At 38.0% G+C, this 25,510-nt stretch overlaps 1 protein-coding gene across 4 annotated transcripts in view; it reads left to right on the top strand.

Moving 5' to 3' along the window:
- The first annotated feature begins 609 nt into the window (after positions 1 to 609).
- Positions 610 to 25,510, top strand: part of mcf2lb (mcf.2 cell line derived transforming sequence-like b) — a 58,992-nt gene continuing 34,091 nt past the window's right edge. Inside the window, exon 1 of one of the 4 annotated variants that reach the window (XM_088352185.1) lies at positions 610 to 871. In XM_088352185.1, coding sequence (XP_088208311.1) covers positions 793 to 871 — 79 coding nt within the window. In that variant the 5' untranslated portion in view covers positions 610 to 792. Of the gene's footprint in view, positions 872 to 7,332; positions 7,742 to 25,510 lie in introns of those variants that run through there. The other 3 variants (XM_088352182.1, XM_088352184.1, XM_088352186.1) reach the window with 3 other exon arrangements.

The following is a 25,510-nucleotide window of genomic DNA, read 5'->3' on the forward strand; positions in this document are numbered from 1 at the left end:
TTATTGCTCAATTATCATGTACAAAGGGGTGGGCATCTTGTTAAATGGCAGCTGTCTGTGCAGCCCTTTCAGACTCCTTGTGATCAAGGTTTTTGGTTTGAACAATTTTATTGACACTATTAACAGCAAATAAACAAAGTGAGGTTTGAACAATTTTTCTCGACAATTTTAAGGACTATACAAATAAACCTGACTTGCCTGTACTGAGGCGAACTTAAATGAACGATGTCAAGCAGCGTTTTATACAGTACTGTCGTTCTTTTCAGTTTTGGACACAGGGTGTCACTATTGTATCACCGTTGCATGTGAGACAACAATCGACCAACCTTTTCCCTCCCCCAACCATTGTCTCGGCAGGTTTGCAGCATCATTGATGTGAGCGAACGAGGCTGCATCATCATCCCACTCCAGCCCCTCCCCATCTTCTCAGGAATCCTCCCTTTCCCGACTCCTGGCCGAGGACGTCTCCCGGCAGCCAAGGCTGCGTTAGCCAACATCAGCATCGCTCAAGCATCCAAGGAGGCCTCCATCATCGTTCGTCTCATACAGTCAGAACCCCTTGGCATCCATGTCTCATACAAGATAGCGACCAGGAATACACATCATCACGGGTTAGACCCTTCTGATTCCCCTGCGCCCCCCTTCTCCCTTCTCCCACTGTCCCCCACACCCCATACTGTTGCCGCACCAATCTCTCAGAGGAACTGTCCGGTAAAAGCAGGCAAGCTGTCTCTTCTTCCCAGGAAAGATTCTCCTTGCTGGGCTGCTGGTCTTCCGCCGCCCCTCTGGAGGATGATCTTGTTGATGAAAACGGAAGAGATGGATGTGGGGGAGCTGCTAGAGAGGCTAAGGACTGTAACCAGGACTATAGGTGAGCCCTTGCTCAAAAATCTACACCCATACACACACATAGATGGATTAAATGTGTAAAAGTAAAAAAAAAAATCATTTTATTATCCGGTTCATTAAAGGAATAATCAGTACTTGTAAAAATGACATCACATGGCCTACATTATTATTACCTGTAGGAGGAATTCAGTGCACTGTAAAGACACGACTCGTCAATACAATTAGAAAATGTGAAATACAGCGTGATGGATCAAATGCTTCTTTTATATTTTTGGATGGGGGTTTGGGGTTTTTAAGGGTTATTGATCTATCTTCGTTATTCATTATCCATTATCCGTTATCGGTCAGTTCATTATACGCTACAAAGCCTAGGAGCCGGGACACTTACTCTCAGCCAAAAGGCTAAGCTAAGGTCCTAGCCATATATTTTTTTGGTTTGGTTTGAACAAATTTATTGACACTAATATTAAAATAAAACAATCATGACAATCACAACAGCAATCAAGCACATTCATAATATTATGTTCCAATATGATGTTATTACCAGCAAACACATAGTGAGGATTTGAAAAACCCTTCTCGAAAATCCTATTAGCAATCAAACATATTCACAATTTCATTAAATGACATCTTTGTTAGTGTCAATAGATCACCAACAACAGAAAACAATTATGACCAACACAACAGCAATCATGCATATTCACAATATTATATTCCAATATGACGATTTTAACAACAAACACAATGTGAGGTTTGTGCGACAAAATGACTATTAGACCAAAACCGATTCTGATGGGGCATATAGCCATTAGTTACAACATTGGGTGCGCACGCATCATGTCAGGGGGTTCATTATTAAAGCGGCATCACAAAAATTGGCCTTTATGATGATAAAGTTTGCGTGTAACAGTCAGGTATTGATGGTTTCTTGGTTAGTTAGATCTCTTAACCACTAGGGCCGTAGGGGCACAATTTCCTGTGGTGTTTAATCGGCAAGTACAGCCTTTTGATTGTGTTATTTTGTTTTGTCTTTATAATGAATATCTGAAATATGGCTACGGTTTGAGAACTTTGTAGTAGCTAGTTCATACACGGATAGATTACTGGAATTATTTTTACTGACAGACTGTCTAATGCGCGAGTCCAACACTCCATTATCCAATATTTTGTGGAAAAAAATAGTGAGGGGTTTTTCTGTAACTAATAGTGAAACGTAATACCTGGACGACTCCTCCCCGCTTACATTGGCCCTGATCCATGAAGAATAGCAAGCAAACATAGTGCGGTACAGGAAGATGAGAAAGTACGTCTATTCAAACAGGTCAAGCGTGAAACAATTAGGAGAAGCCAATTGTTTAATGAGATTGGTGAAGCAGAGAGAAGTCCTGATGGTGCAGATTTCTAGCAGTAAGCCTCATCGTTTCCACAAAAGATGATCTGCAATCAGTGAGTGAGCGCACTGGATATTAAAGACACACACTTCTGTTGCTTCTATTGAATGTACATTCTTGATTGTCCTATGGGAAGAGTTTTCTTATTTTATGGGGCTTCATATATATATATATATATATATATATATATATATATATATATATTCTCATTGAATTTTATGTGCTCTTATATATAGCCCACTGGCCTCCCCACCACTGTGGTTCGCAATTGTATGCGTCGTTAAAGCCAATGGTGACGAAGATGTGCAGTGGCTGGATGGCAAAAGCTTAGACAAGCTAACACTGATTTCACAAGACAGTAGAGTGTGTCCAAAGAGAGTTGGGGAAGTCAAAATAATATATCTAATATATCTGTGTCTAAACTAAAAGGAAGGTTTATGACTGACAAGACTCTTTAAAAAATGGTGGGTGGGGTAGATAAGTAAGGAGGGAACGCAAGTGTGTTAAAGCAGAGCAATGTTGTCATATGTCAGAAATAAGGTGTGTCATTAATGGATCCAGGGAGTGACTGTAAGTTTCAATAAAGAAAAACAAACATTAAATGTATTAACTTCTCTACTAACAACTATTTGCAGAAACCAGCTCAGTAATATTTCACTCATGTGTAACAATAAAGAATTAGCCTTTCGATGATCTGAGTTGCATTTATCTGGTTTAACTTTAGTTGGTGCTTAACCTTTTTTGTGTGTAGTCTGCCTTTTTCTTAAAGTCAACCTCCATATCCAAGCAATGTTAAAAATAGGACAGATAAATGGATATTTTAGTGACAGGATAAAATATTAATTGTAGTAAGTCACTCTCTTCTCATTGATGTTATACTCTTTTTGAGATAAATATGTTATCATAACTTGTTGGTTCTTCTTGTTGTTTAGTGCTGCATCTGACCAATTCATAGCTAACCTCTATATTTAGCTAACCTATATATATTTAACTTTTGATAGGATAAAATCCATCCATCATCTTCCGCTTTTCCGGGGTTGGATCTCGGGAGCAGCAGCCTTAGCAGGGAGGCTAATTCATTAAGGACATTTAGTTGGATAAGACGTGAGTTATTTATTCATTTATTTACCAGCCGCTTCTCCTCAGTAGGGTCGTGAGCCCACTCAGCTGTCTTTGGGCAGTGACCAATGAAAACCCTGCACTGATTGCCAGCCCCTCGAAAGGCACACTGAGACAACTATCCACACCCTCATTTAAACCTAGGGACAATTTGGAAGCAGCAATCAGCCTGCCATGCTTGTTTTAAGTGCATAGAGGAAGCCCATCGTGTCACCCTGAGAACATGCAAACTCCAAAAAGGGAGGCCGGTAGCTGAAATTGAACCCAGTTTCTTTGAATCTGGAGGATAGCGGAGTGCCCGAAGGAAACCTACACAGGCAAAGGGAGAACATATAAATTCCACACGAGAGGCTGCAATAGCTGTAATTGAACCCCGAACCTCTGCACCATTGGGCTGCGTAATAACCACCCATCCGCCGTGCCGCTGTAGCTTCCCGCCAGTGATGGGTTATTATGTTGGGAACCTTTTTTCTAGCTTCTTTTTCTGTCCCACATAGAATATACATAGGCAGTTTTTGTCAACTGCTAATTTTGTGGTTTACTGCTTGACCAAAAGCACAATTCATGCATTGCTTGTCATCTTCAATCGCTTGTTGCGTTGAATTAACATTTTGCCGTAACTCCAGCAAAGCAGGCATGACCAAGTCAGACAGCGTGTGAGGAATGTTGTGCACAAGAGGGGGTTATGGGGATCAAACCAGATTAACATGGAGGAGTGGGTTTGGGGTCATCAGTGTCGCTTCTCGATAGGGCAATGTTGCATTACCTCCTCCTTTTGCACATGTGACAGGAGCCTATTTTCATAGGAATTCAGTAGAGGTGCAACAACTCATCAATTAATCGACAAGTAATTGATAATCAGACAAAATGCAAACCCTCAGTAATTGTATGGATTCATTTAGTATTTTAAATTCCTTACATCCATACAACATCAGCCAAGATATTCATAGATTTTAGCCGTCTTCAATAAAAGAGGACAAAATATGAAAACGGACACTGGTAGTTGAATGTGAAACTGCTAATGAACTCAGCAAACTGATCTCATTTGAATATTGTAGGTAATTACAAAAGCAGTAAAAAGAGTCAATCTCGCATGTACTCGAGCAGCAGGAATAGTACCCTGTGCAAATTCACCATATCAACACAATCTCGTAAATGTAATATCCAAAAGTACTTATGAATCCTGATGTGCGTTCTTGCATGTGTGTTTGTATGTGGCCTATGGGCTCCGAAATGGCTGAACCAATTTTTTAAATAATTGGCCATTGTTCTTTGGGCCACCGCAAGTGTTTTTAACAAGGTTTCCCGTCGAGGAATAAATACCAACTAAATCGATAAACATCTGCCTTTATGTACAAGCAGCTCTGAAGCCATGTTGCTCTTTGGCACTCCCTATTGGCTCTATGGAGCTTTTTCAGCAAATCACCACCCCAACAACCCTTCCATGTAGAATGCCCGGCAACACTGGGCTATTATGCTTTTTTTTCCTTTTAATATGTATAACATTAGTAAGTCCTCATATCTATTTATTGAATTATCTTTTGTGTGAAAACCTCTGAGCGAGTACTGTATGCCATTTCTGAATTAACTTTTATTTATTTTATTTTTAAAAAATAAATGGGAGTGGGTGTATTTTCGCCCAGACACTTGCAATCGGCGACTTTGGAAACAAATGATTAATATTTTGCACATTTTCTCACATATTATAGGCCGAACCAACACCTACTGTATTTTATAATAAGAATATTTGTTTTTATTCCAAATAGTGTTTCTTTTATGTATACAGGGTTTGGCATGTACACTTAAGAAGTAAAATAATAACGAAAACAATACCCATCGCAAATACGATTTAGTATAATTTGGTACAGAAACAAAGCGTGATTTTAAGGAATATTGTTTTGGTTTCATTACCATTGTGTGTTTTGATATTTTTATAAATACGTATTTTGGGGAATCAAAAGTTTATTTTTCTTTTATTTAAGTTATAATTAGTAAATCAAATAAATGGAAAGAGAGACATACTTTTTTAGTACACCCCTTTTTTTAAAACTTAAAAATAATGTATTTTCTTTTAAACTATTTGAAACACAATCCCTGCCACCTTTGTTTACCACTGAATACTGCATTAATAATAAGTATACTGTACTGGCGTTATCTCTAGGGTACAAAATAGATATCATTACATGCCACAACAGGTACATCGCAGTACAGGACACAATTCTGTTTTATAGTTATAAACGATTCAATAGTTAGTTGCCCATTTACTTTTAGTCTATCACGCATCTCAACTGCATACATTGGCGGATTAAAGGTCGAAAAATGTTTTTAGCAGAAAGAACAAACTGCAAAAAAATCTGTATTACGTTGTTGCTAATGCTAAATTTAGTTTTATGTTATTATTCTGTCTTCTTGATCACGCTGTTGGCAAAACAATTTTGTCCAGTAAAAAGACGTAAACACAAAAATAGTGAACCCCTATATTTTTAAGGTTTTTTATGAACATTTTTGTAACCCATCATATACTGGAAAATAGATTTTTTTCCATCTATGTAGTACCAATTTCTATTACTGCAATTTCAGGTTTGATTTTCTGAAGAGAGTAATTGTGCTTTGCTGCTGTCTAAAAATCATCTATAGTTTTAAATTCCTTCCAAATTGTCTCGTTTAGCTGCAAATAAACACATGTTAGGAGTAAAGCGACTTGACTTGTGGAGTCATATTACTGTTGTACTTCACACTAAACGTTCTGCTCCTTCAAAGAACCAGGCCAAATTGAAACACTAAAAATCCTCGGAAATTGTGTTTGCGTAATATACATTTTGGGTATCTATAAACCATTATGATCACTTGTGTAGGTTCATATTCAGATTGGGTGAAGTGAATTTTGTCATTAGTCATTAGTTGTGTCATAAAATTAATGTCTTTAACAAAAGACCAACTCTTTTCTTTATTTGATTAAAAAAAAAAGTTTTCTAGCATGTTTTAATGGCAGTTAACCTTTTGGGATATGTGTAATTTGTGCTGCAATATGTGGTATATGGCACACACAAATTGTGTATAGTTTGCATTAAAAAAAGAATAACAACTTGTTGAGACGGAACACTGGTAGTTGGGTCACCAACATTTTGAAGTTGTAACTAATTTTTTTTAGGGCTATCATTCATATATGCATTTCTGAACTAATAGCTATTATTATGACTTTGTCATTGCCATTTTGTTTTGTAAAATGTAATTATGTTGGCCATTGGACAAAAAGGCTCAATACAAAAACAAGAGCACTTTCCTTCAAAAGTACACTCAAAGATTACATATATAATAAGCAAATTCAGTTGTATTCCAAGTTATTATTACGAATTCATCCTGCATGTAAAGACACTGATCATAATAATATTGTATTTTGCCAATTAGAAAGCATGCTATAAATAGAAAACCCCAAATGTTGCCCATGCTCTTTCAGTCAAAGGCAAAGGTAGTATGAAGTGTTAGCATAGTGCATTTGCATGGAGTACTACTTCATGCTACTCGAAGACTTGCAAAATCAACTGTTTTTACTGCTATTGTAATTCCCTACAAAATTCACATGAGATCAGTTTGCTAAATTCACAAGCTGCACACAGCGACCAGCGTCCAACTTTGCCTACTCCCTCCCCTTCCTGGTCAAATATTGATTCATGTAATAGGACAAGCATAGCAAACATCACTGTTTTAAAACTTCAAAGCTGTTTTATTGGTACAGGGTGAACAGTACCGGGAAGGAGTCGGTAGGTGAAATAGGGTGTAGGGAAAGCCGAGAAAGATTAGAAGAGGTTGTGGGAGAATATAATTAGCCCTAGCGACAGAAGGGGATTTGTGCTCTACCGGCTGCCGGCTTCTTCCAGCTGGAAAACCTATGCGGCTGTCAATAGGTACACTTGCCATGAGGTATGTGAGTCCGGCGGAGTGAACGTGCATTTGCACAAAACACTGCAGAGCCTGGTCTATTCTTGCCTCTCGTGTGACCCTGTGCAGATATTGCACTCTGACTCAGCTTTTTAGAACTGCCAGCTTTGCATCAAGTCCCCGACGTGGATCTACCGGAGAAAGCAGACTCATGAGACGTTTTCCTCGTTGCAAAATGCGTGTACATCAGTTTGATCTCGTTCAATCCTAGAAGTTCTCTCAAGATCTTTCCTATGTTGGCGCTAGGAGTTACGTTGTGAGTTTGAGAAAAGCAGTCACCTCGAAAATGTCTTTGCACGAGTTCTTGCGGGAAGGCGGTGAAGCGTCGTACCGCATCATGAATCGTCTCAGTCTTCTGATTCAGAACTTGGACATCTCGGGACTGGGCGCTTCTTTCTCTTTCAGCCCGGCCAGCCGTAAGAATTCCTGGAGAGAGTGGGATGGTAAGAGAAGAGGTTGCTGTTTGTATCCTGGCACTCTAAAGTAGTAGTTGTGGCAAGAACTGCAATTTTGCACAATGTAAATTATCGTAAGGATGACAGCTGGTTTGTGTAGGTCTTTGGGAAAACGTGTGTGCGTGTATGCATTTGCTACTTCATAGTTTGGTGAGAATTCAGCAGGGAAGCAGTTTGTTATAAGGTAATTTCATGAAGTGCAATAAGAATGACGTTTTTAATTTTTTGTAGTGTGCATGGAAAATTCAAATTGCAAGGTGAAGTTTTGAAGTAATATGGTTGATATTCTGTTCAAGCAACATCTGGGAGGGACTTATTTATTTTTTGGTTTATGTTCAAAAGTGAGAGACCAAATATCAGTTTAAGTGTTAGTTAGCACATGCATAAAGATGTTTCATCAGAGGCAATATTTTGGATATTTAACAGTGAGAAAAATACTCCATTGGCAGGTGCTTTCCTGATTTTATGTCTTTTTTTTCTGAATTTACTGGAATTTCAACTTATCTTCCTTGAAAAATTGTAAAATGGGGAAAATCACATTTTGGAATCAATGTTTTTTTTTCTATTCTAAAGAACAATTTCTTAGTAATAAATCCAATTCTTAAAATAAGCAAAATTGTCCAGTACCTTACGTATAGACTATTTATTAAACCTACCATTTTACAAGAAAAATAAGTGAAAGATACAGAAAAATAACAATAAAATACAATCGAAATGAGCATTTTTCTTGAAGTCCACTTAAAAAATAATGATTTTCAATACTGTACAAAGTTACTGCCTACTAGTTCGGGGATCAGTATTTTCAATGTCATGTCATGCTTAAAATCCTTGAAAAAACGTGAATTTCTATGTTTTGTTTTCAGAGTTTGAAAAGTGCTTGAATTTTGGGTGAAATGCCTTTAAATGCTTGAACTTGTAGCCATGTTTTTCTTCAGTCTGACTCGATAGACTCGATTAAGCAGACTTAATAGGTGTATCGGATACGCTTAAGTCTGCTTAAAAATGACACCAACACACCTGCTCGGTTAGCTTTGTTTTATCGTTGCATTTTTTTCCTCCATGATTAATGGCTGTTGATATTAGATTGTATGGTGTTTTCATCTGAAGTGTCATCAAAGAGGAGAGGCGCATCAGACCAATATGCCGGGAGGATGCCATTTTTGTGAACAATGGATGGAAAATACGGACAATGGCTAAAATGTGGAACAGATGCTGTCAGTTCTCTCCGGTCCTATGGAAGACAAATCACGGAGATAAATAGCTTAACTGTTTTTTGGGGGGTTTTTTTTAAGTTGCTGTTTGCCGCATGCTAAATCTAAACAGAAAACTATTACACGATGAAATGTGTATTTGTGCAAGGATCATGTATCAATTATTGACATTTATAATGGGAAATGTAAAAAATTAAGGTATCTTTTCCCAGAGGTACATTTCTTATTTTAATGCTACTGGAGAAATTGGAAAATTTGCTTGGAAAATCCTCCTTAAAAAGTGCTTTAATTTGGCCTTGAAAAAGGTGTACGGACCCTGAAGTATTATTCTGTGAGGTGTTTTTACAACTTTCTGGGGCTCATTAGTTCATGCGGGGTTTGAAATGATATTATAAGTTAAACAACAGTGTCATTTGAGAGCAATAACATGCTGCTAGAGTTTTGGGAAATTCTCATTGCGCGTTCACTCCATCAGGCTTTGTTCTTCAATTGCTGTCGCTCTATGTTATAAATACTGCCAGGCAGGCATCACACCCAGTTATTCCCACTCCTGTATTTCTTATTTTGGCTTCCTTTTCTCTTTAGCCACAATGTCTGCAGTGTGTGTATGTATGTGTGTGTAGTGGGGGCTGTGTGTCTGGCGGACTGCATGCAAGTTCAAGCCTGTGCTGCATCAACAAACGCTACCAGCATACAAAGCTGAGTGGCCGCGCAGCACTTACTGCCGTCATTTGGTTCTTAGCCGCAAGCGCAGCAGCTGCTTCGAAGCGCTCGAAGTTCCGTTGGGCTCAGTCTTTCCACCTCCTGTGGTCCATGCAAGACAGAGGCTGGAAAGAATGGTGAGGAAAGCCAAGAGGAATGCTTCTAAAAGGGAAAATACAATTCCAATGGTTACCCTTAAGCGACGTGAGTCAAAGAAATGCTTATATTTTGCTGATTTGTTGCTTTTATAAGGCCCGTCACTTTCGTTGGCAGTGCATGATTGTGCATGATGAGCATACAGTATGCTCCTTTTCTCTGTTGCTCATTTTTTTGTCCGTATGACTTTTCTCTAGTTATGAGAACAAATTTTGTCTCCTAATTTGAAAAAACACAGTGAAACAGGATGGCAAATTGTTTAAATACTGTGGATAGAAAACACAATTGTATCACTTAAAAGAAAAACAACAACTGCCATGCTGTATGTGTGATGAAAATTGTGGTCAGTGGCTCAATGCAATTCTAATTCTGGTTTTCACTGCAAATAGTTTACTTCTGCTATTTCTTTCACAAATTTACTGAAAACAAGCTGGATGGAAATTTGAAAGATTGGAGTGTGTGAGGATATGACGCTTTTTAATGAATTGTATAAAGAAACAAAGTTTTCTTGCTCTTTGTTTACAAGCAATGGACTATTGTTACCCATTTATTTGCTTGGATTTTAAAGCAGCTGGGTTGGTGCAAGGCCACTGGGGCAGTAGCTTAATTGTGTTGCAGCCATTTTCCGAAAAGAGAATATTTGAAAGCCAGGCGATTTTGAGCGTTTTGAATGATCTAGTAAAGCTACAAAAAAATTTTTTTTAAGAGATATATAAACACAGGAACCACCAAATCTATTATTGGGCTTTCATGTTTAACTAGGAAAAAAAATCCAACTTTTTCTAACTCCGGTTATTAGTAAACTGCTATTAAAAATTGGATGGTTTGAGTAAAATTCCACATTTTGGAAAAAAATTAAGAGCACAAATCTTAGAAAATGTTTTTTTTCCCGTAGTTCAATATTTACCATCACCGGTGTCTAATAGGACTAAATATGTCAAAATGCTGTTCAAATGTGAGCCTCATCGATCGGATTGTTTCAAGAGGATTTGGAATAATCCTCATTTTCAGATGTGAAGTTACGGCTACGAAACAAATGTTCTGCTACACACCAATCACTTCTTCATTAGCTTCACAAATATCAATGATTGCAGTTCGGCACATATGTCTCTGACTTTATTATGTGTATGTAGCACCCTCGGTTTCCCAATGCATCAAATCTTGCAGCAACATCGGAGTTACTTTGTTTACATTCAACGAATTGTCCACCTGGGATCAGAATTCATATTTTGTCGTTTTTTGCTCAATCCGGTCAGAAGGGCAAACCACCACAGCGACATCATTGCACAAATAGACATTGTTTTCCCATTTAAATTTTTACCTTAAATAAAGGAGGATTTCATTCATAAAAAAAAACAATGTCAATGAAGTATTATGGTTGTTTCCTCCACACTCCTAAAGTGTGCTCCTTTGCTGTGTCCTGTTTTTTTTTTTTTTTTTGCAAGATGTGCTTGTACGTAACTTGCCAAGTATGGACTGACACGATATATGGATGAGTGCAATCGTGGCATGTTTGCTGTGGGTGCTGATAATGAAATGGAAAATCAACCAATACACATCAGGACTTTTTTAGCAACAGTGGAATGATTCCCGGTTTAGCAAACCGGAAATCATTCATGTCCACAGTTCTTTGCAGGACCTAAATATCCCAGATGAGGAAAACTGCACATGTTCAAGAATTGCACATATTTAAACAGATTATTTGACTGTGTATACTGTGCATGAAAATGAAAGGATTTACCCAACCACCCAACTATTTCAATCGGAATACTCTCAGTCAGACGAAGAGCTTAATCAGATTTCCTAGCACATTTACATGCCTTCACATAACCGGAATACCAGTAACAGGCACACTTCAATTGGCCTACTCCCTGAATGTAAACCTGCTTTTAAGTAAAAACATATTTTAATTAATTTCAAAAGTTAAATTTGCTTATTGGCATCCCCAGGTTTCCTTCAAGTCAAGTCACACTTATTTATATAGCCCTTAATCACAAAAATGTCTCAAAGGACTGCACAGGATTACAATTACACAATTACCTAATCTTAAACCAACATGCGGGCAAGGAACAACTCAAAACCTCAGCGTGAGGAAAAAGAGAAACCTTGAGAAAGGACCTCACAAGTGATAATCCCCCTTCCGGGATGACCAGGGTGAATTACAATTAGCATTACAGTACACAAGCATAGTAAACACTAGGTAAGATATTGAAAATTTGTCCGGAAAGTGCATGACAGCAGCGACGCCCCCAGCCTGTAAACTAGTCCAGAAAGTCTTCATTTGAGAAACTTCATGGAAAAGGGTTTGAAGAGCCACCCAGTTCAAATGCAGAGCCACCTTAAAAGCTGGCTCATTATTGACTTTGAGGCCGCCTTTCAATTACCCACTGCATATCTATATGCCTCACACTCTGAAAAAATGAGATCCATGATAATTACACTCATCTCCAACCTGGAGAGGGCACGCCACGTGTTTCCAATTGAATACCACTGTTTTAAATTAATGGCGCAGCCAGCTAAGGAACTTTTGATGAAACGCTATAATGTTGTTACCATGTGTTTACCCCACACACACACGGAAGTTCTTCTTTTTTTAATTTTTATTTTAAAAAAATCAATCTACCGTTTTGTAACCCTCCCAAAAAAGAAAGGTGTGTCTGTTCAATGTATTCTCTTCATCAGCTTTGTCTTTAGTACTTCTAATGAGTCATTGACCATCGTAAACAAACCTTTGGTTTAACTTATGTGACGTACTAATGTAGAGCTTCGGTGTTTTCGTACCCAATGTTTATTGTACTGATAACTTAGGCAAACAAACCCCCAACGACACACGAAGACACATTTTTAACTTGATAAACAGGCCCTGTTCAAATTTTCCAGCTGACTTTGGAGTGCACACTGTATCTCTTTACAAGTCACTGAGCTTTAATTGTTACATCGCAGTGGAGTCACAGTGCTTTTCTGTGACCGTGCCTTGAGAATTAGGACTTTCTCAGAGTTAATGATAAAGAAATCTTTTGAGTGCTCTTAACAAAGCCCAGGGCTTTGAATGGTCAGAGTCTGTGAATAGGTTGAAGTACATTCAAACGGTTTTTAAATGGGCATGTCAGAATGGGAGTTTTGTACTTTCGGGCACACATCCACTAATCTACAGCAGCAGAGCAGAACAGTGTACAAATAAATGTGTGCAGTTAATGATGAGCCCAACAAACATTACTTTTTATTCTTGTGTCATAACCCCTCGACGATATTATACAGTGGACTCGAGTCGTTTACAGATACTTGATCCATTTAAAAAAAAAAAACACCAAATAATACCACCATATTTAAATAATTGAAAACACATGGGCTGTCACATAATCCATCCATCCATCCATCGATTATCTGAACCGCTTATCCTCAGTAGGGTCGCGGGGGTGCTGGAGCCCGTCTCAGCTAACTTTGAGCAGCGGGCAGGGGACACCCTGAACTGGTTGCCAGCCAGTCGCAGGGCACACAGAGACACAAAACTCACTCGCTCATTCACACCTAGTGACAATTTGGACCGGCCAATTAACCTGTCATGCATGTTTTTGGAATGTGGGAGGAAACTGGAGTGCCCGGACGAAACCTACGCTAGCACGGGGAGATCATGCAAACTCCACACAGGAAGGTTTGATCTCATGACCTCAGAACTGTGCCGCACACGCGCTACTATCACATAATCATTTTTGTTAAATCCAATTGATTTGAAAATCTGTATTTATATCACATTGCTTGAGACGTTGTTTGAAATGGTTGTTTCGCCCCTATCTTCCTACTACGGTTGCCAGAATGACAGTTTTGTGACGATAGCTTGCCCTGGTGGGCTAACAGCTACTTACGTACCACAGCTGAGCATGTGATTGTCACTGAGTGTAATTCAGGCATCCACTTCTTGTTTTTCTACTTTGCTCTTGGAAGCAATTAAGTCTTTTTTTCACTTATTCCCCTTGCAAGTCATTCATGGTAGCCACTCCGTTACAGCCTACAGCTCACCCCTAGCTACTATTGATATTGTTAGCTGCTCCAGGTAAATAAACCGTTTTGTATTTTGGTATCACTAGCTTTCCGCAGCTGGTCATACAATTTAATGTTGCTGAGTGCAATGATTATGTGTCTTGCTGATTGACATTTTACTGTTTGCTCTCGCTAGTTTTCAGGAGCCTTGTTTGTAGCTTCTACCACAAGCCGCTCAAGTTAGCTACTTGACTGCAGCGAACTCCAGCCCTAATAAACTGTAGCTCAACGCTCTTTATAGCAGCTCTGGGCCATTCCAGCTCCCTAGGTCCTTTGTTGCCGCTCCTAAAATTCAAATATTTAAAGAAGTATGGTACTTTGATGAATTGTGTGTTTGTGAAACATGACACAAACAAGAAGTACACTTTTTTTTAACCAATCCTTTGGGGGAGATGTGTGAGTGAGGGTTATTTTGTCATTTGCTGTCCACTGAAAATGACGTAATTGATGCTCAAAACAAATCACAGCTTAGCCTCAAGAAACAAGTTTGCCCAATCGTCATTAAAATGCCATTAAGAATTATGTATACTTTCTTTTAAAAGAGTAAGCTAATCTAAGGTTTAAGATTTCAAAGCCTCACTTTGCATCCTGAAACCAATATTGTGGCCAGAGAGCCTCAAATGTCTGCTGTTTAGGCGGGCGTAGTCAACTGTAATTGTCCTTTTTTGAGGAAGAAGTTACGAGTATCTGGGCGGGAGGGAAGCTTTGAGCGGACAGGGTAGCTTTTGTTTAACACAGGGAAGGTAACCTGAGGTAGGACTGGGAAGTGCGCACAGTGTGGTCCTTTGAGTGTGGGAACAAGAGGGGTGAATGAAAGCCTACCTGTTGTGATGACTGGAACAAGTGCAGCAAGCACACAGCTCTTGAGCTTGGAGCTGAAGGATGGACGCAGAGAAGATTTCAGATTCAGGATCCTTTGCGTATGTTGAGTTGGGCTCTGATTTCCACACTGAACTGGACTATGAGCTGCAAAGTACTATGGGACTGGGCATGGTGAACTTGGTAGAGCCAAGGAACAGGCAGGAATGGTTTGGTCTTGTAACGCCGAAAAGAGCTAATAGGGAGAAACTGCAGTTGAGCGTGGAAGTGGATTTGGGACAGGTGCAGAAAACATTAGAAAGACAACAAAAGAGCCAAAAGGTGGAGCCATGGAGTGGATCCATGCATGCGTGCTTGCAGTTTGTAGAGGAGAGCTGGGATCATGTTCGCATCTCCCTGGAGGAGGTGGAAAAATATTACAGATTTTGTCGCTACTGCCACTGGTTGTGTGGTAAGTGTCTGATGTCTTCCTCTTTGGCTGCTACTGCCACTGGTTGTGTAGTAAGTGTTTGATGTCTTCTCTGTCTTGCTTACCACTTCGAGTAATTGTAAAGAATCTAACAGTCTCTAAAATCGATTGGGAAAAAATGGACCTTTGCCGAAGCTAAATATTAGTTACTCTCAATTGGTTTCGTACATTTCTCTGCTCAAACTACTTTAATTCTCACAACACTGTATCGGTAGTGCAGATCCAAAAAGCATTTTCTACTTTAATTGTACAAGTTTAAGATGTTTCTGTACCTCCCTGCAAATGGTTTGGTAGAATCCCTAATGTTCTGTCTCACCACCCGCATTTAGTCATTAGTTCATTGCATACGTCTTTACATGCAAAATTGTTAAACATGTTATCAGAATGTCAACATGTGTGTGACAATTTCTAATCATTTCACTACGTAGTTTTCCTGACAGCACTCCAAGTTTAGTTGTGCCAATTGTTTTATGTCCAAATTTAGAATTTTTCTTTTTTTCTTCTTTTTCGGTCAATAAATTCACAAAAACTTGTCAATTCTCTTGCACTCAATTTTCCACAATTGTCAGCATTAAAGCCTGACACGAAAGTAACTGTTAGATTGAGAACACGACTAACCAATTTGACTCTCCTGTTTTTACACAATAAAACAAGAAATTGTCATTCTGCTAGGACTGACATGTTCATACACAGAAATTTAATTTTGAGCGATAGACTAAGAAGTTTGTACTAAAAAGGGCTTTTGCAGGTAATCCGTGGTGTTTTGCTACTTGTTTGATGTGTTTTGAAAAATTAAAAATTGTTTTAAGAATTACAAGTCTAATTTGAGAAACTTACTAAAGCATTTGAGAAAAAACTATTAGTGTTGGTCCCAGTGGCACATTGGGACAGTGCTCCATTCTTTGCAGGTTTCCTAACAGGCTCATGATAACATCCACTGGACCTACTCCTTATGTTTGAATATTGAAGCAAAGGAACATTCTATGCACTGCTCTCTTATGACATGCATGATGGTAGTCTTAATTCTTTTGATCACTGAAACTAGGAGACAGAAATTTTGAGTCATGTCGTCAGATTCATCATTAAGACAAATATAGATTTTATTTTTTTAAATTGAACATTAATCACTAGGGCGCTACCCACGACTATTTTAACGACAAGTCACCAACTATTGAGAAGATTAGTTGAATAATCAGATAATTATTCAATGTTTTCCTTAATTTAGCATGAAGTTGATTTAATTAGGAGAAGCCAAATAAGTAATAAGATTGGGGGGACTGATTTCTTCTTCTGAGGGGGGCGTGACAGAAAATAATTGAGATGCACTGCTGTACACCCAGAACAGGCTCATTAGCTGCAGTAGAACAGTAAAACAAATATTAGGTGCTTTTAGTGAAGTACATTCAATGGTGAACAGCAAAGTTTGTAACCCAAAACATTTAGTGATTTTCTACAGTTTGAAATCATCGGCTATAACAACTGCCAATTGTGGTCCTTAGGGTTTTAACAATTCACGTTTGTTCTTCGGAGTGTATGCAAATAATTTGCATATATTTGTCACTGTCAGGCAGTCTGATATAACGCTCAAGCTCATTTTTATAGCGAAATACTGTATACACACTTAACACGTACAATGCATCTTTTGAAAACCATATTAGCTTGAAAATTACTTATACCTTCCTTAGGCAAGTTAGATTCGGTTTCGTTGAACTGTCTCATGTGCGATTTAAATGTTGTGTAACACCAGGTTACTGCCATGATAAGCAAATTCTGCTTTGCAAATTTTGGATGTAGCCTTTTTGTTCAGCCTATCCAGGCTAAAATGGTCCCAAACCTTATAAGTTTTGGCACATGCACTTAATTTTGATACGGTCATTGGTATGTTACCATTTGAGACAGAGACTTTATTGCGCATGAGCGACTAAGAAGAGATTCTAATCATGTAAAATGCCTCACACTGTTGGAAAAACATCAGCGGACAAAAGTCAACAATGGAATTCCATTTATCGACTAACCATCAGCACCATTGATCACGCTGTAAAGGGTTATGAGGTATTGTTCGACAAGCACTTTTGATGCTTAATCTTTCTCTCATGCATGAAACATGAAATGCCTTCTCATTGACTTAAAGCTTCTCCTAATATACAGTGCAATATTAATTAAAATATTGTCTGTGTCCCTTCACTTTTGGTATTTGTTATGTTTACGTTATGGATGCATATTCAAATGTGTTTGATCTACTCTGGGCCAGAATGCTCCTTGCAGCTCGGCACCTAGGAACTATGTCAAGTAGTGGCAGACACTCCAGGTGTGTGACTGTGACCCACTAACGTTTGACTCGTAACCCCAAACCCTCTGCGTGTGCGAAATGCTAATCCCTGCTCTTGAGCCTGTTAAGGACTTTAACCACTCAAACAGCAGCTGGTGTGCATGCGTGAGACTTGGCAGTCTGAGATCAAATTTTGTTTTAATACTAATCTGATTTTTTTAATGTCTGATGTATGTATATAATTTGCTAAAAATGTTCCTAAAATCCACATTTGGCCACTTTTGACCTATTGTGGAATGCTCTGCCCACTGATTCGCTCTGCGACCTCAGTCGAACTGTTTAAATCTAGGCTTAAAACACACTTCTATTCAATAGCTTATGAATGACCTATATTTCACGTTGACGAAATCTGTGTATTATTTGTTATTGCAACATCCGTTGCAGCCTGGTCATCCTGGAAGAGAGATTACCTCATGTGCAGTTCTTAAGGTTTCTTCATTTACCTCATGTTGAAGTTTTGAGTTTTTCCCTTGGCCTCATGTAGGTTTTATATCAGGGGATGGTGTAGTAATAGTCTGAGGTTTGCAATAATCTGTGGTCTGTGCAGCCCTTTTAAACTCCTTGTGATAAAAGGCTAGCCAAATAAACATGAGTTGACTTGACTTGACTATTAGGGCAGTGTTTTTCAACCAGTGTGGCGCGGCATACTAGTGTGCACGAGACCATGTCTAGTGAAAAAACATAGCATTTTCAGTATACAGTACATGTTTTCCTCCAAGCCGAGTAACTAACATTCATTCACATCAGTAGGTGGCAGCACATAATTATTTTCTATGGACTAATTATCTGCTCATGAGATAGTACAGTATATTTAATAAGTTATTCAGTTTAAGATTGTACTGCAAACAATAATTAAACAAATAAAGTAAAAATCTTACACATAGTTTCGCTGATTTTAATTATTATTTTCTTATGTATACCGGAGCCATATCCTCCTAGTGGGTGGTGGCTAGAGTCAAGAACACATTTACATTTTGACTCTTTCTGGGAGATTTAAAAAAAGGGAGGGGATTCCCAGCCCCCTCGCGCAACCCAAACTGATGTGTTGCAACATTTCGTTGGGAGTCATTAGGTGACCAAACCCCCCAATTCAAAACCCTAATGCCGAGCACCAATCAGGAAGGAGATGGGTACCAATGTTGTATGTCTTAGGCTCCTACCAGCAACCTCCTAAGGCCACCCGGTGGTATTCTTATGATACTAAAACACATTAAACACATTTGTTTTTTTCCAATGGCATGTTTTTGTCATTTAAAGTATTTTTTAATTGTTTTAGAAAAATAAAAAGAATAATAAAACTTGGAAAACAGGTTAATACTATACTAAAATAAAAAATTACGATTAGATTATTAACCAAAATTAATAACACATATTAACTCAGTTACCACAAATGATGAAAGCTTAATCTGTCAATCAACATGATTATTTAAGCTTGTTAAGAAAAACATGAAAACTGGTCTTCATTATTTTATGCACTGCTCTCTTATGACATGCATGATGGTAGTCTTAATTCTTTTGATCACTGAAACTAAGAGACAGAAATTTTGAGTCATGTCGTCAGATTCATCATTAAGACAAATATAGATTGGAATTAATTTTTAATTTTTTTATTTAAGATTTTTTTCTAAATGAACAAAGTGTGCCTTGCCTTAAAAAAGGTTGAGAAGCACTTTATTAGTGCATCCCTTGTATGATATCCATCTCCGAGCATGCAGGTGCCAAATAGTCACATAGTTTTTAATGACAAAATGTAGACGTATAAGGCATCCTACAATGTTTTTGTGACATCAGCAATACCCAGCGATGAATAAAGTTGTAGGAGAAAGCAATTTTAAACCCGATACTTCCAACATAGTGTAGTGGTTTCAGTTGTAACCGAATCTTTTGTTGGGTCGTTCCCATTGAGCTTGCAGTCTTAATGAATTGTTCACTGTAGAACTTTTGTGACAAAAGTGATCCAAACTAGGTTGATACTCAAATGTACCAAATACCGTTTTGCAGAGCGATATCTAAACTTAATTATTGAAGATTCATTGGAACTAAAACAAGGTACTAATTCCACTAGTATATAAAATCCACTTCCCTTCCTGATACTTTAAAAGAATTAACCCTAAATCTGACACAGTATTTCCCTTAATATTGGATTTAGTAAATGAATAGTCATGAGGATTGTAAAAATTCAATTACAGTGCTGCCGATACTCATGTTGGCCACTGTTCGGTAAAAATAACAGAGACGCTCGAGCCTTTTTGAATGATTCCCATAGGTGTCTTATCAAAATTGGTGTTCAGTGTCAGTAACATGTGACACTTGGTTATGATCTGAGCTTGTGTTTTAAGCATCCAGTTAAGATGTTACATGTGAATCAACAGTTTTGTTTCTCCTGTTAATAACGTTTTGGTCTTTATTATTGTTATTTGTAGAGTGGTACCAATTTATTTATATTTACGTTTTTTTTTTTTTAATTCTCAAAAAACACAAAAAGGCATTTAGTACTTTAAAATATATTTCCCGTCCTACACTCAAAGTGCAACAGATTAGGTTAAACTGCAGAGAGATCTCAAATGTAAATAACGCATGTTTATTCTAAAACAGAAGCAGCCCATCTCTCTCTCCCTCTATTTATAAGTGCACATTTTGGGAGCATTTTAGCTTTTAATTCACGGGAGTGAACTGATTTTGACGACTATGATGGCGCAATATAGTGCAACTGTCCAAATTATAAAAAATAATATCAATAATTTATACTGAAACTCTCCTCGCACATAGCCTATTGCCAGCCAATCGATTTTGGGGATGAACGAGTTGAATGCGACACAAAGGTCGTGTTATGAAATAAAACTGCAGAACTGTAGAGGGTTAGCTACATAGTGTTAGCATGTAAACATTAGCCAAAGTCCAGCTAGGGGCTAAGAAACGTGGGAGCGCACAAACTTTTGCGAAAATCTAATTTTGGTAAAAGCTAAGCAGCCGCGTCTTGCACAAACCTCGCCACCCCCCAAGTGAGAGCCAGCTTTGCATGGCTCAACTGACTTATTTAGGATTTTTTTTTTGTCGCATCTAATGTAATTGCACTACTTTTCATGGCACTCTTGTTACTACTCATTAGTCTTTCATTTAACTATTTAACCTGGGCCAGTCTCTAAGCACTTCGTTGTAAATATTTATGCCAATATATTCTGACAGTCTTGTATCTTGTTTTTCTCTTTCAAGTCTTTATTACATGTTTACCCTGGAGTGCGATGTCTATTTGCATACAATGTTTCACCATGTTAATATCAATGACCATAAAGACAATTCTAATCTTTTCTAATTTAATTCTCACTTTTGAAGTGACGTCATTACAGCATTGTTCTTTAGAAAGCTTTTTTTCCTTTGGTTTTATTTTTTCTTTCTGCCAAAATCGAATATGCGCTTTTGGTTATTTTCGGCACATGTATTTTTGGTGCCAAAAATCTGGTGCATTTCTATTGCTAGTGTAAAGGTTAACTTAGCACATATTTTCTTTTTTAAGTTTTGATCGACCAAATGTTAGTAATTGTGGTAAATGTTATAATAAAAGTAGTTGCAGTATTTGTAGTCAACATGTAAACATTTTTACTTTCAAAGATAAAATAAAATATGTTTGAAATCATGCATAATAACTCTTGTGGTTTCTTGCAATTCCATGTATTTATGAAGCGTGACGATATCGCATTTTGGTGCAAGATAAATAATGCTGTATGTGTAAAGTTGTTACAAAATGCGAATGCTAATTAATACGTTTGTAGTTTGCCAAACACTCAAAATAAAAATAAAAAATACCAATTAATTTTGATATTGCAAGCCAAACAGGAAAGGACTGTACCTTAACCCCAAAGATGCAAACATTCCAATCTTTTCTAAAGGTCCTCCCATGAGACCTTTCTCTTTGTTAAATGTTTTCATTCGGGGTGTCCAAACTTCTCAAAACGCGTACCTGATTTTTTAAACTGAAAAAGTGTGAGGGCTGACTATTCAGCCTGGTATTCTTTTAACAATTTTACTAAATTCAACCTCTGTGAAAGGTTTGCAGTGCTTGGCGATCAGTTTCATGACCCCGTATCTCGCCTATGTAGCATTTTCATTTGACCCGCAGGGTCTCGTGAAAAAGCGCTGCTGTGCAGTTAAAACACCTTTCAGTTGCTTCACCTTTTCACAGCGTTCGTTTCCATTTAGCTTTTTATAGTCGGCATGTTTTGTCTGGCAGCGCCTCTGGATATTATATTATTGAAAACAGCCACTGTCTCTTGGCAAATTAGGCAGACGCAGTTTAGGATTTCAGTGAAAAATTACTCAAATTTCTACTTGTCATAAAAATGCCGGCCCTCACAGTCAACTTTCCTTTTTTTTAAATTTACCTGGGATGGAGTAAAATGTTCGCACAAAGCCAATGGCAAGGTGGCCAAAGGACTAATGCCATTATCTGCTGAAATGGTGATGTTTTTTTTGTACAAATGTATTTTATACTGTGTTTAACAATACTGGCAGACCGCATCATTTTATGACAGAGGCCGCGGGCCAGTAAAAATTTATTCACTGGCTGGACTTGGGACATACCTGTACTAGGTTATAAAAAGCTGATCCTTCCTAAAGAGTGTGGAAATCAAAGAACAGCAACATGATTGGCAAATAGCAACAATGATGTAAAACTTGCGGCACACAAGCCGAGCATTGCCCCCTGGGATGATACTTTGAGGCTCTTGCCTCAATATGAAAGTTTAAAGTAAGATTCTCATTTTAATCCTTATTTTTATAAATGTATTTTAGATCTTAGTTTGTTTAGAAAATGTGCTTAGTTATTTGTTGAATGTATTTATTTCTGACCTATTTTTACTCATTCTAATATTCTTTACTTAATTTTTACAACTTATTTAATGTAAGGGGAAAATATATTTGAGAACAGTGAACTGTTCTCATAAGATTTTCTTTTGAAAAACCCAATTTGGCTCCACATCACTCAAACCTTAGCTCCAGTGGCCCACAAGAAAGTTGAGTTTAAGACCCCAGATGTAAACAGTTCATAGAAGTCAAAATAACAGACAATCCTGGCATCCGATACAATCTCCTTTGCAGGTTTTCAATACTATAAAACAGAACTCTATTATTTTTATGTAAGCAAGCAGAATTAACATTACTAACTTGTCAATTCAATGTATTTAAATGTTCACAATCGCTCCATTCAACTTTATACTTGTGTTATCCTGACTGCTCCATGAAGAAAGCAATTTATTGAGTTTTTCCATCAGGGGATGGTGTAGTGTGCAGTTTGCAATAATATGTGGTCTGTGCAGCCCTTTGAGACTCCTTGAGATAAAGGGCTATACAAATAAACTTGACTTGGGCAAAGGAGAATTTAAAAAAACATTAAAAAAAGAAAGTGTAAGTAAAGAATCAACACCAAATGACATGGTTGAAGAGGGGGATTTTTTTCTATTCTACATACACGTTTTTTCCCCAAGATTGGATAGATTGAGAAATGAAATTGTGAAAGACAGAACTGGAGTAGTTGTGGAACTGAGCAAGCGTGTTGATAAGAGAGTACTCGGTTGGTTTGGACACATGGAGAGGATGGATGAGGAGCGAATGTTGAAGAGGATCTACAGAGCAGAAGTAAATGGAAGGAGACCAAGAGGAAGGCCACGAATGACGTGGATGGATGGTGTTATGAGTGCACTGCAGGAAAGAGGTCTAAATATAATGGAAGCTAGAGCTCTTGTTGGTGATAGGAAGGAGCAGAGAGGTGTTGTGAAAGGATTGTGGGATTGTGGACGCATTCTTAAGGATGGGCTGGGCACCCGTATGATGCGGCAGGGGTAAACCAGTGAAAGCCGCCGGGCCCTGGTGTTGAATAAAAGAGTGTGTTGTGTCACCCTGACCCGAGTGACATGGCCGCTTTCTGGTGTCCCATTTCATCTGGAGGGACGAAGGCATGACCAACTTAGGTGCAGAGGTGCCTAACTTGTTTGGGTGTTTGGGCAATTGGGTTGGCCATGGTCCAAAAATTTTGTGTGTGTTTTTTTTTTCCCTTTTATTTTATTTGTTATTGTATGTGTTTGTCTTGCTGTCGGTCACCCCTCTTGAGGGATATGACCAAGGTAGATAGATAGATAAATAGACATACACGGTTTTGGATTCGATCTGTGGGAGTTACCTGGGGTTAAGGTGTGGTTGCCTGGAAGAGTGCATCAGCAGCATGTGCTGGTTCCATGAACATTGTGCAGATGTGCCACCACCTCAGGCAACTACTGGCTGTTATTGTCCATGACGCAGCCCTGCTTTATACCAAGTTACAGACATCACAGACAAGATCATTTGTCTTGTCTCTTTTCCTCATCCAATGATGCTTTGTTCCCTGCATGCACACCCTCGCCGGAGGTAACAATAAAAGGGGAGAGGGAATGGAAGCTGTTCCTTAAATGTCACTTCTGAATCAATAACCGTTAATCCTGTCCTAAAAAAAGGCAGACCTAATCAGTTCACTGGTTTAAGATACATTTGGGAGACAAAGTCGGTACTACCTTCAAGAAACTACGGATATGATTCAACCCCAAATAATTATTTGAGATGTTGATGGTACTAAAATATCTCTTTTTTTTACTAGTCACAGCTATTTTAACTGACAGCTTGTATCAAAAACTTTAAAATTTCATGTGCCGCAATGATCTAATCTCAATGTAATTCACAAAAAAATGTACTCTATCCCATCTCAATCTATTCACAAAGAAATCTACTCTGTAAAATGGAGATGTTTCATTGGAAATTAAACCTTTGGTGCCAATTTAGAATGAATAAAGTATATGTATAAGATCGGGGCTGTGCAGAAATAAACATCAGGTGATGCTAGAGTTTCTGGAACTAAACCCTCTTCCAAAAAAGCACCTTTTGGATTTTTTTTGAAAACAATTTTTTTTTTATATTCCTTTTTTTCTTTTTTTTTGATTGCAATATAAACACCTGTGCAGAATGTGTACATTCATTCTAATTTGGTCTTCTATAAAGATATAAACATAAATACACCAGGGGTACACAGATACAAGATACCTAAAACATTCAATGTGCTCTATTTGGGGAATCTAACAAGAAATATTGGTATACGTCTTTTCCACTCCTAGCTCTCGCACTCCAAAATGTCTACTGAATAAGATACAACATTACTGTTATAACCAATGAAACAAAATCTATTTTAAGTCACAATAGGAGCTTAAAATATTCAAGAATCTTACCTGTACTGTAAAATTACCTGTGGTGTTATTAGCTTATTTTGTTGTATTCTTTCCACCCAAAGAAAACACGGCATAGAAATACCGGTACCTACATTCTTCTTTACCAAACATCTCATGTTCCTTAAGGTTTGAAAAAGATTGTCTGCACTCAACTTTTTTCAGATCTTTCCACAAATGCTCATTGGATTTAGGTTTGGACTTTGGCTTTGTCATTATAATACCTTTATATAGTTAGTTTTAAACCTTTTCATTGCAGGTTTAGCTTTATGTTTAAAGTCTTGTTCGGTTAGAAGGGGAAATTGTGCCCCATTCTCAGGTCTCTTGCAGACTTTTCTGCCAGAATGGCCCTGTATTTGGGTCCATCCAACCTCCCACCAACACTTGATTTTCCCAGTTTCTGCTAAAGAAATGAAACCCCAGAGCATGATTCTGCCAACACAATTTTGACAGTGGAGATGGGGTTTTTAGGGTGATATGCAGTGTTACCTTTACGCCAAATGTAATGGGCTTTTGCTTTTCTTTTCTTATGGTATACTTTTGGAAAGGTCTTTCTTCCTAACACGCTTCCATAAAGGGCAGATTTATGTGAGGTACTACTATATTGTCTTATGAACAGATTGTCCCACCTCTACCGTGTATGCCTGCAGGTCAGCCAATGTGATCATGGGCCTTTTGGTTGCTTTGCTGATTAGTTTTGTCTTTGTTTGTGGCAAAGTTTAAAGGGACTGAGCTAAGAATACAACAGGCCAATGTTTTTGCATCACATACTTATTTTTTCGATGTAAATAT

This window comes from Urocampus carinirostris, chromosome 14 (assembly GCF_059441175.1).
Source record: "Urocampus carinirostris isolate Australia breed hairy pipefish chromosome 14, RoL_Ucar_1.0, whole genome shotgun sequence".
In the NCBI taxonomy this organism is placed as follows: domain Eukaryota; kingdom Metazoa; phylum Chordata; class Actinopteri; order Syngnathiformes; family Syngnathidae; genus Urocampus; species Urocampus carinirostris.